At 45.6% G+C, this 18,059-nt stretch overlaps 1 protein-coding gene across 1 annotated transcript in view; it reads left to right on the forward strand.

Annotated features, from left to right (window-relative positions):
* Nucleotides 1–13,002: 13,002 nt before the first annotated feature.
* Nucleotides 13,003–18,059, forward strand: part of WNT16 (Wnt family member 16) — a 40,205-nt gene continuing 35,148 nt past the window's right edge. Inside the window, exons 1-2 of the mRNA XM_085879900.1 lie at nt 13,003–13,158; nt 13,257–13,486. Coding sequence (XP_085736026.1) covers nt 13,076–13,158; nt 13,257–13,486 — 313 coding nt within the window. The 5' untranslated portion in view covers nt 13,003–13,075. The remainder of the gene's footprint in view (nt 13,159–13,256; nt 13,487–18,059) is intronic.

An 18,059-nucleotide genomic window follows, 5' to 3' on the forward strand; every position in this document is an offset into this window, starting at 1 on the left:
TCAAATGATGAAAGGACAATCATAACATGACCAGCCGAAACCAATCAACAATCAAAATCCTCCAAGTACCACGGCCGCATCCTGACCCGCCTCGGATGGGCAGCGACGCCAGACGGCCCAGGCTCAGAGGCCTCCCGGCTCGGTCGAGGTAACACCCTCGCCGGACTTGCGCCATCCGCAATAACAACCGCCCCCGGCCGACCAGCCTGCCCAACGTCCTCGGGCAGGACTGAATCAGGTGAAGACCCCGTGGGTGTCGGCACATCCGGCCCTGGTGATACAACGTCTGGCTACAGCGACATTACAGGTGGGGGTCGCACATCGCTCGGCACGGGGGGGGGGGGTGACGCTGAACAGCGATCATGCATTTGGTCCACGTGCCGCTTCCACACTTCCCCACTATCAGTCCGCATCATGCAATTCGCCGGCCCCAGTACCACAGAGACCACAGCTGGCACCCATTTGGAACCGTGGAAATAATCGCGCACCATTACCCGCTGTCCCACATCAAAACCGCGCAGCAGCGTCGGGCGTGACACCGCCCCACTCACCGACCCTCTAGGTCGCAGCAAATCCAGCCTGGACCGCAATGCCCATCCATAGAGACGAATGGCAGGAGAATCACCCGTGACAGGATGAATCGCGTTCCTGTAATGGAACAAAAAGACATCGACCACCATCTGCACAGGTGCAACACTACCCCCCCCCCCCTGCGCAAAGCCCATTTCAACATCTTAACAAACAACTCCGCCTGCCCATTCGTCTCAGGATGATACAGTGCGGACCTTAGATGTCGAATACCATTTTGATGCATAAATTCATCAAATACACCTGCGACGAACTGCGGACCGTTATCAGAGACCAGGATCTCCGGTAATCCTTTATTAGCAAAGATCGTCCGCAGTTTCTCTACTGTAATGTTTGCTAATGTATGCTGCATTACCACAACCTCCGGCCATTTAGAGAATGCATCGATCACAATCAAAAACATTTTGCCAATAACCGGCCCCGCGAAATCTACATGGCCCCTCTGCCAGGCTCTGTCTGATGTCGGCCATAGTCCCGAGGCTCAATGCGGGTTATCAGCATTTGTTTTACATGTGGCGAAACGTTTAACCAACCGCTCAATGTCTTTGTCCAACCCGGGCCACCACAACAGGCTACGAGCAAGACTCTTGGTCTTCACGAAGCCAAGGTGACTGACATGCAGTTCTTCCAAACAACGCTGCCTGAACTTCGGCGGAATCACCGCCCTCATTCCCCACATAATGCACCGTTGGACCAATGACAGCTCCGATGCGCGCGACGTGAAAGGTTGAAATGCCGGTGTCGAAGGTAGATCGCTCCAATTCCCCGTAGAAATCGCCTGGACGACACGGGCGAGCACAGGATCATGAGCCGATTCCACCGCGACCTGTTTGGCCGTGATCGGCCCACTTTGGACCTGGCCCAGCGCGAACACATCGACCCGGTCGACCGACTCAGACGCAGCTGGACCCTCCGCACACGGCAAGCGCGAGAGCCCATCGCAGTTAGCATGCTTCTCGGTGCTTCGGAACTGAATATCGTAATCGTAAGCAGCAAGAAACAGACACCACCGCTGTATTCGCGCGGCCGCTACCACCGGTACCCCGCGTTCAGGTCTCAGGATGAATTGAAGCGGTTTGTGATCCGTCTGCAAAGTGTAATGCCGCCCCAGCAGGTATTGATGAAACCTCCGCACACCCAGACGAGGCTGAGAGCCTCGCGCTCGATCTGGGCATATTCCTGCTCTGCTGCGAACAGGGTCCAGGATGCAAAACAAACAGGCCGCTCGGAACCATCGTCCATCCTGTGGGAGAGCACTGCCCCGATGCCATATGCAGAGCTGTCGCATGCCAATAAGAGCGGACGCCCATGCTCGTAGTGCACGAGGACCGTATCCTCTGTGAGCAGCCGCTTGACGCGGTCGAACGACGCCTGGTGTGCAGGCTCCCAAGCCCAGCTCCTTGTCCTTCCTGAACAACCGTGTTAACGGCGCAAGTTGTGAGCTGAGCCCGCGCACGAACCTTTGGTAATACTGGGCCATACCAATGAACGAGCGCAGCTGCGTCTTGTCACGAGGCGGTGGCATGTGCTGAATCTCCTCCACCTTCCGAGGGTCTTTCAACAGCTCGAGGTATTCCAAGCACTGCTTGAAGAACGCGCACTTGTCCCTGTTCAAGCGCAGGCCGCACGCTTCTAGCTTTGTCAGCACTTAGGCAATGTTCGCAAGGTGCTCGTCCGCCGTTTTCCCCGCAATGAGCACATCGTCCAGGTAGGTCTGAGCGGGCAGGCCAATGCAAACCTGATCCATGGCTTTCTGCCACAAGGCTGGGGCCGAAGCAATCCTAAAACAGAGTCGGGTATATCGATAGAGCAGTGACATGTGTTGATTGTCTAAAGCTCGCTACTCCCGGGATCCATCGCCAGGTGAAAATATGCATCACGCAGGTCTAGCTTCGTGAAGTATCGACTCCCCACCAATCGTGCATATATTTCATCGATTGACGGCAGTGGATATTGCTCCACGCTAAGCCCCGGGTTAACCGTGGACTTGAAGTCCCCGCACAATCGGATGTCTCCATTCCGTTTCAGCACCGTGACGACCGGAGTGTCCCAATCTGAGTACGACACCCGTTCGATCACTCCACAGGCCTCCAGCCTATCCAGTTCACCCTTGACCTTGTCCCGCAGGGCATACGGCACCGGCCGTGGTTTACAAAAACGAGGAACCACCCCCTCCTTCAGGAAGAGCTTTGCCTCCATGCCCTTGAGTTTCCCAAGGTCGTCGCAAAACAGCCCTTGATGTCTTTGAAGAATCTTCTCCAACTGATCCTCCCACCGGCTCGGCACGGGTTGCACAAGGTGAACTGTGGCCCAGTCTAGCCTGATGCCGGACAGCCAGTTTTGGCCGAGGAGAGACGGTCCCCTCCCCCGCACGACGTACAATGGAAGCGCGGTGACCTGGCCTTGGTGCCGCACAGACACGTCTGCCATCCCGACTGGCGTTATCTTCTCGCGGGTGTACGTGAACAGCGTGAAGTTTGACCTGATAAGCTTCAGGCTGTTGAGTCTACGCGCGGTCTGTTCGCCTATGATTGACACAGCCGCTCCCGTCTCAACCTGAAAGGTGATCGGTGTTTTGTTCACTTCGATTTCCACCGTCATCGGGCGCGCCGCCGCAGGGCCAATTGAAAACAGGCTCAACAACGGCTGCCGGTTCCACCCCGGGTCGCCGAGGTCACCTCGCACATCGCTGTCCATGACCTTAACGGTGGCCGGCGCCCCACGGCACACACGCTTCAGATGACCCACCTTGTGACAATTTAAACACGGTGCCTTTATACGGGCACGCACGGCGCAGGTGTCGACCTCCGCATCCCAAACACGTCCGCGGGGTCACCTCATCGCTCGTGCGGCCGCACGGCGATGTCCGACCCGCACCGAAGGTCGTGCGCGCGTCCCGGGGTGCTCACGACCCCGCGTGGCGGGTGATGGCCCGAACATCCCCGCGAGTCTGCTCGACCGCTGTCGCAGTGCCGACCACCGAGTCGAATGTAATGGCTTCACCCTTCAGCCGTAGAACCGCCGAAACCATCTTCGCATCTTGTAAACCAGCGATAAAACGATCTCTGAGCCGAGCTGGACGCTCCCCCGCCATGAACTTGCAGGCCACGGAAGAATTCTTCACTCGCGCCACGAAATCAGCGACGCGCTCCTCTGCACCTTTTGAGAGGCGATCGAACTGGTATCGAGCGAGCTATAATGACTTCTCCGGCGCCATGTGTGCTTTCATCTTCTGCACAATGTCCCGAAACGACAGCCCGTCATCACGGGGCTTGTCCGGCGCCACCAAATCACTCAGTGGTCGATAATGCTCTGCCGATAGCGAGGTGAGCAAGATCGACTTCTGTTTGCTTTCGTCGACCACATCATTCGCGTGGAAATAGCATCCCAATTGTTCTGAAAACAATTCGAAGTCGTCTCCGACGAAAACGGGCACATGTCCGTGTGCCGTGACTCGTCGATCAACCATCCTCGTCGCCAATTGTGGTGTACGAGGTGCAGTGGAACATGAGAAGCAAGAGTGTTTGCAGCAACTCCGCTTTATTGCGCGTCCTGATGTACATTTCTGCCACCCCTAGCGGGCGAGTCATGATATTCGAAAACCCAATCACGTGATACAGCACAGTAGGCACGTTATGCGATCGTTGACACACGTTACTTGTAAGTTACTCATAAGTCGAAACACGTCGAGGTAATGTTTAGCGTACCCGAAACTAATTTCTAACCTATGAGTAGCGTGCTTTGAACCTATGTGTAACGTATCTCCAACACACATTGACGTATGTAGACGTATTTGACTGACGTCTTCCAGACGACCACAGAACTTACTGAACGTGTTTCTAACTTACAGCTATCGTATTATGGCGTATTGGCAGAGTTGAGGGGAATTGGTATATAAAAATGGCTTCATAGGAGGAACCCGTCAGTGTTTCAGACTCCATGGTGAGTACATGTCCATGTCAGTAGCATCAGTAGTACTAGTAGGTGAGCGTGTCATTAGTAGTAGTAGTATTAGTAGGTGAGTGTGATGGGGAGGGTGTGGGTGATGATGGATCCTCCTTGCGTCCGCATCCACGGCCACCGACAGGAGACTTCTTTGCAGCATTCTTCGAAGTTTTCTTCGGTTTTTTTTTTAATGTTTTTCTACACTGAACTATTGATGGTTTTTTAAGTTTTTGGCGTATTCATAATGAGTTGGACAAATGCATAACAGCGTTTTGGACAAATTTTTCATCCGTAGGCATACGCTGGCTAAATCGTCAAGGTGTGACAGCCCCTTAACACGTCACATTATTTCTATGTGCCTGTTGTTTGTGTCCTTTATAACGTCCTTAAAAACAGGAGGTTTCCTGTTTGAAATTATATTCAATTTTGATTGATTGCCAGACAGGTGGACTCCTCTCTGACATTGCCAGACAGGTATCTCACTCCTCTCTGCGCATATATGATCAGGGAAGAATTCAGAGCCAAAGTGCTGCTAAACTACCGGTTCGTTTTCCGATTCATGTTCTGATTTGTGTTCAAAATATAACAATCAATCGAAATTGAAGGTCCACAGAATTAGAAATTCAAGTTTGGTTCAATGAATAGATATGTTTTCACTTAACACTCAATCATTCTTTTTTCCTTGAATAATTATCTTCAAACGAAGATTTTAATGCTTTATGGTTGGTGTCCTTGAACTCTCGATTGGCCGTGTCACCCCCCCCCCCAAAAAACGGAGATTTGAACACATCATATATCACGTGACCCACTACATCATCTGCAGGACACTTTTGCTTCCGGACTTATGTTTACGTGCGACTAACATACGCTCGGAAAAACTCTGAAAAAGTCCTGAGGATGCCATCTAGATGCATTGTTGCTGGTTGTAGCAGTACAACCAAAGATGGTGTGGGTTTTGATGGTTTCCCAAAAGATCCATCTGTAAGGAAAAGTTAGGACAGCCAAAGTAAAACTTACTAGAGGTAAACGGCATGGCCCAACTGCTTTAAGCGTCATTTGCAGCACCCATTTAAGATGATTCATATGACACAGGCCTGTATTCCCAGTTTCGGATGAATAAATTGAAGCAAATGAAAGCCGACACGACCCCACGAAGATTAGAGATAATTCTAATCTAATGGAGAACAAAAAAAATGACAGAACAGCTGCGATAAAGCACTAGAACCTGACGGTAAGTAGCATTATTTTCGAAAGGATCTGGAAACTGCAATAATTATTGTCTGACTTCCACTTTTGAGTTTTGTAACATGCTATTAACTAGTACACTATCCATAGGGTGATAGCATCACTCTTTCTCCACCATAGTGCCAAACACACACACACACACACACACACACACACACACACACACACACACACACACACACACACACACACACACACACACACACACACACACACACACACACACACACACACACACACACCCCAATGAGTGGGTCAGGCCTTCTTGGCCAACGAGGCTTCATATTGTTCCAGACTCAGAGTTTGGGGATGACCATGAGGGGAAGCACTCTGATTCCTCCCGAGTGCCTGACACTGTCGGCCGATGTGGATAACTCCATGGCCCGATGGATTGTTTCGCAACCACGGATGCTAGCAAAAGTAATTACACCGATCAAGGTCTTTGCGTCCACAGCCACGTTACCTACTCGCTACAACTACCTGAGGTTGGGTCCACACCTTCAGCGTGCACCTGAACACTTATGTGTAGCTTTGGCTCACCCACGGTGCCAATTGGGTGGCGGAGGGTGGGGCAAAAACTTCCTGTCTATCTATTACTTACACACTTTGTGGAAACAATGGAAGAAAGCACAACCAAGCAGATTGGAAAATTTAACAACCATTTATTTGCAAACACACAAGCAAGCAATCATCGAACATGTATTTACAAGCAAAAGGCAAAAGGCGCAGAAGAGCAGACTTAACCCAACCACGTATTCCCCTGATACAGACTTACTTATACAAAAGACATATGGCCATCATTCAATTTGGGAAGAAAAGAGACAAGAAGAACAGAGGAAAAAGAAGAAAGAAGCAGAACGGAGTGTGAGGACGACTCCTCTCTTACCTCACACAACCATGTGGGCTTACATCGGGCCAGATAGTATGGGGGGGGGGGGGAGTTAGGATTGGAAAGATGGACGATGGATGTCAGAAGCGTGTGTGTGTATGGAGCTGTGTGACATCCCGGGAACTGCACCGCGCTCCTCGGCCATGGGCCGTTCACCTCTGGCCCTTGCACGACTCATTCTTGTGCCACGTGTCTGAGCGCAGCTGGGTCCAGCACGACCCGCACTCCAGCAGATAATCTCAACCAGGTTGGCTGACGCACTAATGCTTCCCTTTGTGCATCAACAACAGAGGACCCTGGGTATCCACAACAGACTGGAACCCTCCTTGCTTTCTGTCTCGAAACAGCTCTGAGGGTGTCAACAACCGCAGCAGTAGCTCCCAGGGCATTAAGAGCAGCTGTAACGGCAGCAGCCTCGAACATGTTTGTGTTTAGTTCTGGAAGCGGCTTCAGCTGGGCGTGGTTTTGAGGGAGTAAATGTCATGCAAGCATCCCCCTCATTGGTGCGCATCCGACGGGGGGGGGGGGGGCGGCGAACAAGCAGTGAAAAATCACACTTCATTCTGTGGTGATGGCCACGTGAGCCCCCACCCCTCATTTCACACGCCCAAGGCAGCGGCGAGAGCCCCCCCCCCTGCACTCCGGCCCCTAGACAAAGGGCAAAGATCTACCTTCCACATAAACTTATGAAATAACTCATTCGAGGGAATGCCTTCATCCGAGGTGAATCTTCAAAACAGTCACAATATTAATGTTCTTCTGGTTAACACACACACACTTATAATTAATTGTACAGTTTTGGGGCTATTCCTAAAATATAACAATTTAAAGGATTGCTGTAAATGATGGTAATTTCACAACATCCTATGTTCAACTTTATTTAAATTGTAAACCTCAAAACATGGTTCCCTTACCTAAAGTACAATGGTTTCCCAACTTCATGGATTGGGCATCATTCTTCCTCGATGTTTCGATCCTTTCAGTCCAGAACCTCTCCAAACAGCGGATCCACAACATCGGTCATGGATCCACATCAGTAGATTACCGACATCAGTTGATCCTCAACCTTGTCATGAATCCACACAAGTAGATTACCGACATCAGTAGATCCTCAACCTTGTCATGAATCTGCACCAGTAGATTACCGACATCAGTAGATCCTCAATCTTGTCATGAATCTGCACCAGTAGATTACCGACATCAGTAGATCCTCAATCTTGTCATGAATCTGCACCAGTAGATTACCTACATCAGTAGATCCTCAACCTTGTCATGAATCCACACAAGCAGATTACCGACATCAGTAGATCCTCAACCTTGTCATGAATCCGCACCAGTAGATTACCTACATCAGTAGATCCTCAACCTTGTCATGAATCCACACAAGTAGATTACCGACATCAATAGACCTACAACTTTCACTGGCAGTCAGGACAGTCAGTCAACCCATCAATACAACATCACTAATCAGACTTTACTCACTGGAGGATTTAATGTTGCATCATATAGTGACAACTCCCAACAAACATCCTCCCATATATTAAATCATGTACATCTTAACCTTAAATATAACATGTCTACAAACCAGCACAACCACCCCACTTTCCTCTGCATCAAACTGTTATTTAAATATCCAAACGGTTATTTTTAAAGGCTATAAATGCTGCTTTGTCTCCCAGCAACCACTGAAAGTGGTTTAAAAATTTAAACGAGAAAGGCACTCGGTAGAGCGCATACCTCCGCCACGTAATGCCTGATCCACGAGAACATTTCGGGGCCAATATATTTTTAAAACATCATGCTCTACAGTCCTATGTCGTTTTTGGCCCTATCTGTCAATAGAGAAGAATCACTTTAAAAATGGAATAATTCTCATATCCAGATTCGGACTCGGATCTTCACCAAAATCTAATCAATTCGTCCTTGTGACACCCTCGACCTGTCCACCAAGTTTTGTTCGAATCAGTCAAAAACATTTTGAGATATCGTGCTATTTATCCTTTTTAGCCCGATCTCTCAATGATGACGAATCACGTAAAAAATTCGAGTTGTCGGATCCGGATCCGAATCTTCACCAAAATTGAACCAATTCGTAATGGTCACACACCCAACCTGTGCACCAAGTTTCATCCGAATCCGTCGACCTCCTTTTGAGATATCCTGCACACAAACAGACAAACAGACAGACAGACAGACAGACAGACAGACAGACAGAAATGGGTGAAAACATAACCCCCTTCACCTTTGGTGGCGGAGATAAAAAATAAAATACAAATAATGCATTTATACAAATAGCTCGTTAGTAACATTTTTACGATTCATATTGTATTTCACTGATTCTATTTGGTGTTGTTCTATGATCTGAAAGAAAACTTGTTTTAATCTGCTCACTGTAGCTCCCTGCGTTGATATACATCTGACTAGTTGTTTTTCTAATCTATTGATAAGTTCAGTGTTTTGTGTGTGTGGTTGTTCTCACAGTCCTAATTATTTCACCTGCAACAGTACCATAAAATAACTTCTTAAGAATGTTGCTGTCTAAGAAAGGCTTTCATACAATTCTCCTCCTGCTATTCCCTTTATAAGGGGTGGGGCCCGATGGCACCAGGCTTCTGCCCTGCCATGACCATGATACTCCTCCACCTCCCTCTGTCCTCAGCCAACTCTTTCCACTCTCCAACCTCCCCTACCTAACTGATATCTCTCCTCACAAAATCCTCCCATCTCAACCATGGTCGACCTCTTTTCCTCCTACCTTGCTCCCTCAGCCTATCCACTCTCTTTACCATTCTCTCTTCCCCCATCCGCACCGTGTCCAGCCCACCTCCGCCGCATTTCACCAATCTCCCCGTCAACCTCATCTGCACACCAATCTTCTCCTTAAGTTCATCCATTCTCCCTATATCCACCCTATTCACTCCTGCAATCCTCCTGACCCAGTTGTTGTCGCAAACATGCAGCCTCTGTTGTTGTCTCTGTCAGTGCCACCGACTCCAGACCACAATGGTAGGCTGACATTACACACATCAGAACGTTCCCTTTAATTTACCTTGATATCTTTCTTTCTGCTATTACTTCCTCCATGCATTCACACCCACCTGAATCCTCTTTCGGACCTCTGCCTCATACTTGCCATCCCCGGTCACTGTTCCTCCCAGATATTCAAACCTATTTCCCTGTCTGATATCCTTCTAGTCTAACCTGATATTCATTTCTTTTCTATGCTGCCTGACCCACATCACTTCAGTCCTCTCCATACTCATCTTCAGCCCATGTTTCTCAATTGTCTCCTTCCACTCCCCCAGTACTCACTACATCTTCCACCCACTCTCCAGCACAACAGCCTGATTGTCTGCACACAGCATCCTCCCCATACTACCAGAAATCACATCACGTCCACACTTGCTCAACCTCTCCACTTTGATATTCAGAGCACTGGACAGAAATCAAATCACATCCACACTCTCTCAACAGCCATTACATTGGAAAACCATTGCGTTGAAATCACATCATGTCCACACTCACTCGATGGAAATCTATCCTTGATCCCTCGGTTTCTTCCTCCCCTGAAGCTCACCTTCCTGCTTACCAGCTCCATAATCATGATAAACATGAGAGAGCTTCCCTACCTCAACCCAATGTTCACGCTGAACTCCTCAGACATCTTAGGACCAACCAAAACTCTTCCCTTTGTTCCTATGTACATCCCTTCCACCAACATAACTTCTGCTTTCAACATTCCTCCAACCTCTTTTCCACCAGCTGTCTCAGCAGGAACATTCCATCCATCTTCCCCCTACCCTTTCTAAGCCCCTGCTGCTCAACTCTGATCTCCATCTCCACACTCTTTCTTACCCTCCCGTCCAGAATCCTCTTCAGCACATTCATGACGACTAAGTAACGTAATGCCCCTGTACTTCCCCAGATCATGAACTTCTCCTTTCCCCTTCCATGTTGACACAATTAACCTTGCCCTCCGATCTTCTGGAATTGAACCCTCTCTCATACTTAGTCAACAGCCTCTTTGTCCAACTGACTCTGACTTCTCCCACTGGAATTATCATATCTGCACACACCTCATCAATGTCTGGCCCAACTCCCCATTTTAATCGACTTCAATGCCATCCGCATTTCCTCCATGATCTCCGCCAAATCTATTTTCCCCTCCACATAACATGGTAGATCCAGCTCGCCGTTGCTTCCTTCTCGATTCATCAGCTCCTTGAAATATCCTTCCCACACCTTCAATACTGCCCCCTCTCTGTCACTAGCCTCCCATCACCATCCATAATCACTGTCACCTCCCCCCTCCCCACCCTTCAGGTCTTCACCATCCTCATCCGCTGAAGAAATGCATACAAAAGTTACATCAAGAACCCGCTTCAAATAAATATTGTCTTTCTCTACATAGACAAAGTTGGCCATCTGAAAGGTTAATTTTTCAAATCAACATATATAGGTTTCCTAACATGAGGGAAATGGTTAGCATTCAGTATCTCTGATCAAATGTAGCGATGATCCTTAATCTGGCACCAATTGCTGTGCTTCTTCAGCAATTTTGCAGCAGAAGCACTGCTGGTGAAACAAATTTGGCCAAGTGTTGTCCTTGTACTGCTTATGTTGCAATTGTATTTGGCTCTGGATATGGAGAGTTGACCCCATTCAGCCACACTCCAATCTGGGCTCTGCTGTGCTCTGCCATTGTCCCACACGAGCATGTTCCATGCTGCAATTCCCTGTGGATCTATGTTTTCCATTGATATTGGACTGTAGTCTGCTTATGGAACTTGCATTTTAAAACAAAATGAGCCAGTCATCAATTTCTACCTGGCCACAAGGATGTGATTCTCTTATGATCGGCTTCCAGCATCATCTAAACTATAAAGTGATCTTCCCCGAACCCATCAGTGTAAAAACATTTAACAGGGGGAACGATCTGACAACATGTTTAAATGCTTGGAGAGGCTGAAAGTGGAGGCACCCTTGAAGAAGCAGAAGGTGAAGTGGGTCCCACAGTGTATCTAACTTTTAAAGTTGGAAATTAGGCATTTACCCACGAGTTCGAAACAATGACTGATGCTTCAGAGTTTGATTGTCCATGATGTTTTCATTTCCTACATTACCAACAACCAGTCAAACCTATTACCACAACAATGACATTTCCCAAAGGTTTACATTTACTTATGTTTTATTTTATTTTTTCCAAGATTCGACAAAAAGGTACTATGGAGAAGACAGAGTATGCTGTAATGTTATGCAGCATGCTCACGTGGTGAAAATTCGATAAAGTAAAATCTGTGAGTCTATATTTATGACATCCAAAATAAATATATCAAATCACTCAAATATAATCTCACCCCATCCCTTACCCCCAACTCCATAACAATAATTATTTTATACAGTACTTACACAAAGGTACTCTCGAGCTAGTAAAGGTACACAGCTTCTCATATTTATGGCCTTGTTATTCTCCATCTACAGTATATAGGAGTATCGGAATACTTCTTTGGTTACCCTCAATTGGTCAGTTTGTTCCCAACTTGTACATCACAGGATTAGGCAGGATTTGCCTCCACATTGCAAGACAACGCCCACACCATCAAGGTTGCCCCAAAACAAGCGGAGACTTGTTCCCAGCGCCCGTGTCAATTTGCCGCGAGACATGGCGAGTCCCTGTGGGATATGGAGTCAGAGCGTCATGTTGCTCAGACATTCCACTGAAAAAGGTGATGTACGGCCATGAAAGCACCATTTCGCCAACTCTGCTCTACCATTTTCACACACAGACTGGAATTCCTCAGATCTTTCACATTATGACTTCTACGTGAAAGAAATCAGAGCCCTTGTATTTAATTTTGTCTCTCAGAATAATAAAGCAGTTTGAACTCAAAAAAAGTTTTTTAAAAGGGACTTTAACAGCCTCATGTAATACGAGTAAAATAGCAGCTAAAAAAAACCGATATTTTATTGAAAGATTTGCAAGTCGTTTGAATATTGAACGAATGGATATCAATTTATTAAAGATGTCCATTTAGAAGATTGAATGAGTGAAATGCTTCTTTGTATCACAATTGAGTGAGCTGCTTCATTATATAATAATATGAAATGCTTTCAAACTACATCAAGCACGTTTAAAACTTTGCAGCTGACACTTAGAAGAAGAAAAAAGCCCAACTCTTGACCTCTTATTTACTCACATTAATCTTCTGCCCATCCCTTTTATCCTCACATACTTGAATCTGTAAATGGTGTCCCTTTGGCTATTGTTCAAGTGTGTTTGTTAAAGAAGTATTTATAAGCCCTGCTTTAAATCCCTCGACCCAAAGTGGAGACAACTCTCAAAACTCTGTGTTGCAGTCCGGTCGTGCCTTGAATGTGCACATAGTTATTTTAAATGGCTGAGGAAGAATGTCTTCCATGAAGTACAAGCATCATATCCTCCTCTTGTGGCTCATGTTGTGCTTTCCAGGAAACACCACAAGCAGTTGGCTGTAAGTGGCCTCCATATATCTTGGAGTACTTTTTAGCTTTTTGCTTTAATATGTGGCTCTTTAAACTGCAATAATGGTCTGTCTTATTTTCTGCTCAGATGGTTCGGTGTGGCCCCAGATAATCTGGTCGGAAAAATGAGCTGCGCAAATATTTCGGTAATTCCAGCCAGGCAGCTCGAGATCTGCAAGCGCAGACCAGAACTCCTCGGCAGCATTAGTCGCGGATCTCGCACAGCAATCCGGGAATGCCAGGATCAATTCCGGAACGAGAGATGGAATTGTTCCACCAAGGGACACACCACTGTGTTTGGCAAGGAACTAACCAGAGGTGAGTTTAATCTCAGTTATGATAAGGACCGTTTATTTAATTCATCTCAAAATTTCTGATCTGATTTGCTTTAGGACGTTCACCAATCACAGAACTTTGTGACGTGATCAAGTCGGTTAAAAACGAGGAATGGCCCGAAAGTCTTTAAAGCTGCATGCTTGATGTGTAGAGGAAAGTTGTGACATATATTCTGTAAAATTCTCAAAATGTGCTTTGAAATTTTTTTGGGCTTTATTAACAGATTAATCATGTATATATGATATGATGGAATCACATGCTTGACCGAAATACAAGCTTGAAAGCAGAAAATGATTAAATTTTTGATGTAACAACAGTTGCAATTTTAGTGACACTTCTGTGTATCCTTGATTTTTATCTCGTGAACACAAAATACACTTTGATTGACAAACTATACTCGTAGATGCGAACAGTTTCCCCTCAAAATAAAATCGTGTTGTTTGTCACCACTTTCATGCTGCTTTGATGTTCGAAGTTGTATCTTTATAGCAAAAAATATTTTTGACTTTAACAAAGCAACACCTCGTATATGTTTTTTTTTCGAGCTTTTCCTCCAACAGCAAACAACCCATCGCTTTGGCGTATTCAAACAAATGCAACTCAGTCACTCGTGAAAAACAAAACTGAAAAGTACTCTTCCTCCATCGTTAACTTTTCTCTTCTTTTTTTAATTTTTATTTTATTTTACGAGGTTTGTTCAAGAAAATTTGGTCAACATTTTGACAAGAAATGCTATGGTGACTGCAGTTATATAAACAAATGAAAAGTAAAGATGAACAAATTATATGAAACTCCATGAATGTCACATTTTTTAAAATATGTAGTAAATAGCTGTTTTATGTCGTTATATATGGATTGTTTTTCATTTTAGCAAAGGTCGACTGTGGTGTTCATGTAATAAATAGTTTTTATTCATTAAAAAAGGTTTGACGAACAACGCGAAACTCAATACATAATCCAAGACACGCAATAAAAAGAACAACGGCATATATTTGCATAAAAATACATTTACATACATTTTCACGAATCAAATATGGAAGATATATATATATATATATATATATATATATATATATATATATATATATATATATATATATATATATATATATATATATATATTTATTATTTTTTTTTTAATTAAAAAATAATGGAGTACTTGTAATGTTTATTTCATTCACAGTAGCTTTTGAATGCTCCTCTTATATTGCAAGATAGTTCATGTGGTTGTGCGTTCACTTCAATCAATTGACTTACTTGTTCTGTATTACTTTGCTTCCATGCACCAGTCAAAGCGAGTCAAAACGCGTGCTGCCCTGAATAAGGTTCTCCCACAGCCCACATAAGATCGTCTAACTGAGCTGAGTAAAATACTCGTGTATCTATTCAGTCAGATGGATGTGGGTGCTTCATTCTGAGAAAGCCTTGAGGGATATACACTACCAGTCAAAAGTTTCAGAACACCCCCATCTTTCAGTTTTTACTGAAATTTTAGTAGTTCAAGTCCAGTGAATAACCTGAAATGGTACAAAGCTAAGCGGTAAACTGCCAAAGGTTAAAAAGAAAAAAGAAAAAAAGGTTTAGGTTACCAAAACTGAAAAATAATGTAAATTTCGGAGTTTTTTTTTTATTTGTATACCTTGGTCGAGGCTCGTATGAGAGCTAACACACAACTCACAGCAAGGAGGCATGAGACAAGAGGGGCGGGAGTGGAAGGGACAAAACAGTAGGGAACAAACACATTAGGTGAACTGTGGAAGGGAGAGGGTTGGGGATGGGACGGGGAACATGACGAAGAGAAGATGGACATTACAGGGACTTTCAGGAAGGAAAGCAGGAGAATTGAAGGAAGTGGGCTTGGGTGGATTATCGGGGGTAGAAAAGATCGAGGATTTGGATGGGGGAAGATAAGAGGTGGTGGTGAACAGCTGTTTTGAAAGCCTGGAGGGAAGAATGGGAAAGAATAGAGTGAGGAAGTTTATTCCAAAGGTGGGAAAAAAGAGGAATGAAAGAGTGAAGATGAGCAGTGATTCGTGATTTTGGTAGTTTTACCAGAAGGGGGTTGTTGGCGGACCTTGAGCACCCTGTGGAAATGAGGTGGGGACAAATCGCAGAGAGAGCAGGGGGGGCAAGGCTGGAGAGGAGTCGGTAGAAGACAGAAAGACCACCGACCAACCTGCGGTGATTGAGTGAGAGGCTCAAAGACTCAGCTTCATTGCGGGAGTTGTATAAAAAGGCCCTTTTCAGGGAACAAGTAATTTCTGCAGTTGTTCTGCAGAAATGGAATTGATTAAGCTTTGGTGCAAACAATTCCTACAGGTGTCTCAACTTTTGTTGATTAGTTACAAACCCTATGTCTGGATAAAAGCAATGTTGGAACAGACTATGTTGCTACACCCTCTGAAGCATTATTTGGACAATATTGCACTGCAGGAAGTAGTATATTGCTATCATAATGATGAGAAAAAGACAATTAACAAAGGAAGACAGACAGACCATTAAAACCCTTAAAAGTGTAGGTCTTTCCTTTGGAGAAATTGCAAAGTGAGCCAAGATGTCAGTGAGTACAGTTTCCTACACCATCAAAAGGCAGTTGGAAACTGGAGGAAACTCTGACAGGAAGACGTCCAGCAGACGCAAAGCCACAACACAATCAGAAGACAAGTTTCTGAGAGTCAACAGCTTGTGTGATAGGCGGCTCACATGACAGCAGCTTAAAGCACAGCTTAACACTGGTCGAAGTAAGGAAGTCTCAGTTTCAACTGTGAAGAGAAGACTTCGAGCTGCAGGTTTGACAGGTCGAGTGGCAGGAAGAAAGCCATTGCTGAGATGGCAAAATAAGAAAAAGAGGCTTGCCTGGGCCATGAAGCACCACCAGTGGACTACTGAAAACTGGAAGGTCTTATGGACCAATGAATCAAAATTTGAAATCTTCGGTTCATCACGCAGGGTTTTTGTCTGCTGTCGAGTATGAGAAAGGATGGTTCCTCAGTGCGTGACACCAACTGTCAAACATGGAGGAGGAAGCGTTATGATCTAGGGCTCTTTTGCTGGATCTGGAGTCAGCGACTTGCACAGAGTGACTGGCACCCTGAACCAAAAGGGCGACCACAGCATTTTGCAGCACCATGCAATACCCTCTGGATTACGCCTAGTTGGTCAGGGGTTCATCCTACAGCAAGATAACGACCCAAAACATACCTCCAGACTATGTCAGAATTACCTTCGAAGAAAAGAACAAGACAGTAGGCCTCAACTCATGGAATGGCCAGCACAGTCTCCAGACTTAAACCCCATCGAGCCGGTTTGGGATGAACTGGACAGAAGGGTGAAAGCAAAGCAACCTACAAGTGCAACACATTTCTGGGAACTTCTGCAACAGTGTTGGGAAGAACTTTCCGAACAATATTTGATTTCCATTGTATAAAGAATGCCACGAGTTTGTTGGGCTGTTATATCTGCAAAAGGTGCCTACTTTGTTGAGTCAAAAATTTAGATTAAATTTTGTTCAACAAAACGATTCCATGATTTCTTTTTTATCTGCAATTGTTTGTTTGTTGTATACTTTAATTTCATAGTACATTGAAACATTAAACTGCTTAAATTGCAGTAAAAACTGGAAAAATGGGGGTGTTCTAAAACGCTAGACCGGTAGTGGATGTACTCGACTGGAGTTGTTAATGGAGTCTGTGATCTGCGGAGGGCTGCTCGGTCCAAAAAAAAAAGTTATGCCTATAGGGCATTTTTAGACTTTTTTGTATGTTGTGTTGAGGCTCGTGGATGAGTGTGAACACAGATCAGGATGCACTGTAACAGAATGAAAAGAATGGGAGAGTGGGACACAATAACAGCAGAGTGGCAGGACAAAGTAGAACAAGACTTGGAAAAAATAATGGAGGTGGTAAATAATGAGAGAAATGGGAGGACACAGGGTAAACAAGATGGACAGAGCTGCAAACTCTCAATCACAGTGGAACTCTCAAACTCCCAATACTGCCGCAAATGCAAGTGGAATGCAAAACTGGAAACACAGAAAAAGGTGGGCCAGAGGAGGGTTAACAGGTGTAGAAAATATAATGGTTGTGCATGGGGGATGACCTGAGATGGTGGTGAACAGCTGAATTGAAACCCTGGAGGGACGAATGAGATTGAGGCAGTTGATTACACAGGTGGGAAAAGGGACAGACAAATCAGTAGAGGTGTGCAGCGAGCCTGGATTTTAGAAGTTTCACCATAAGCTGAGAAGAGGAGGGAAAACGGGAAGGGAGAAATCCAGGTCGAAAAGTTCACAGATTGAATCAAAGATTGGACTGCAAGCAGCCATCTCAGTTCAGGACTGTTCTCCAAAATGTACCGCCTCTGATATTAATTCAGCCTCGGAATTCTCCCACAGAAACCTGCTCTCCATTATGCACTGATCAATCACATCTCATCTTCAGTTATGCTACTCTTCTTCCTGCTCATGTCACACTGAAACCTGTGGTGAGGCAGTTCCTGTGAAATAACTTGCCTTCTCTTCCTGGAAAGCAAACCCAAATGGAAGGCAATTTCAAAT

This window comes from Eptatretus burgeri, chromosome 4, assembly GCF_056783735.1.
Source record: "Eptatretus burgeri isolate ZD-2024b chromosome 4, Ebu_testis_v1, whole genome shotgun sequence".
NCBI classification, from domain to species: Eukaryota; Metazoa; Chordata; class Myxini; order Myxiniformes; family Myxinidae; genus Eptatretus; species Eptatretus burgeri.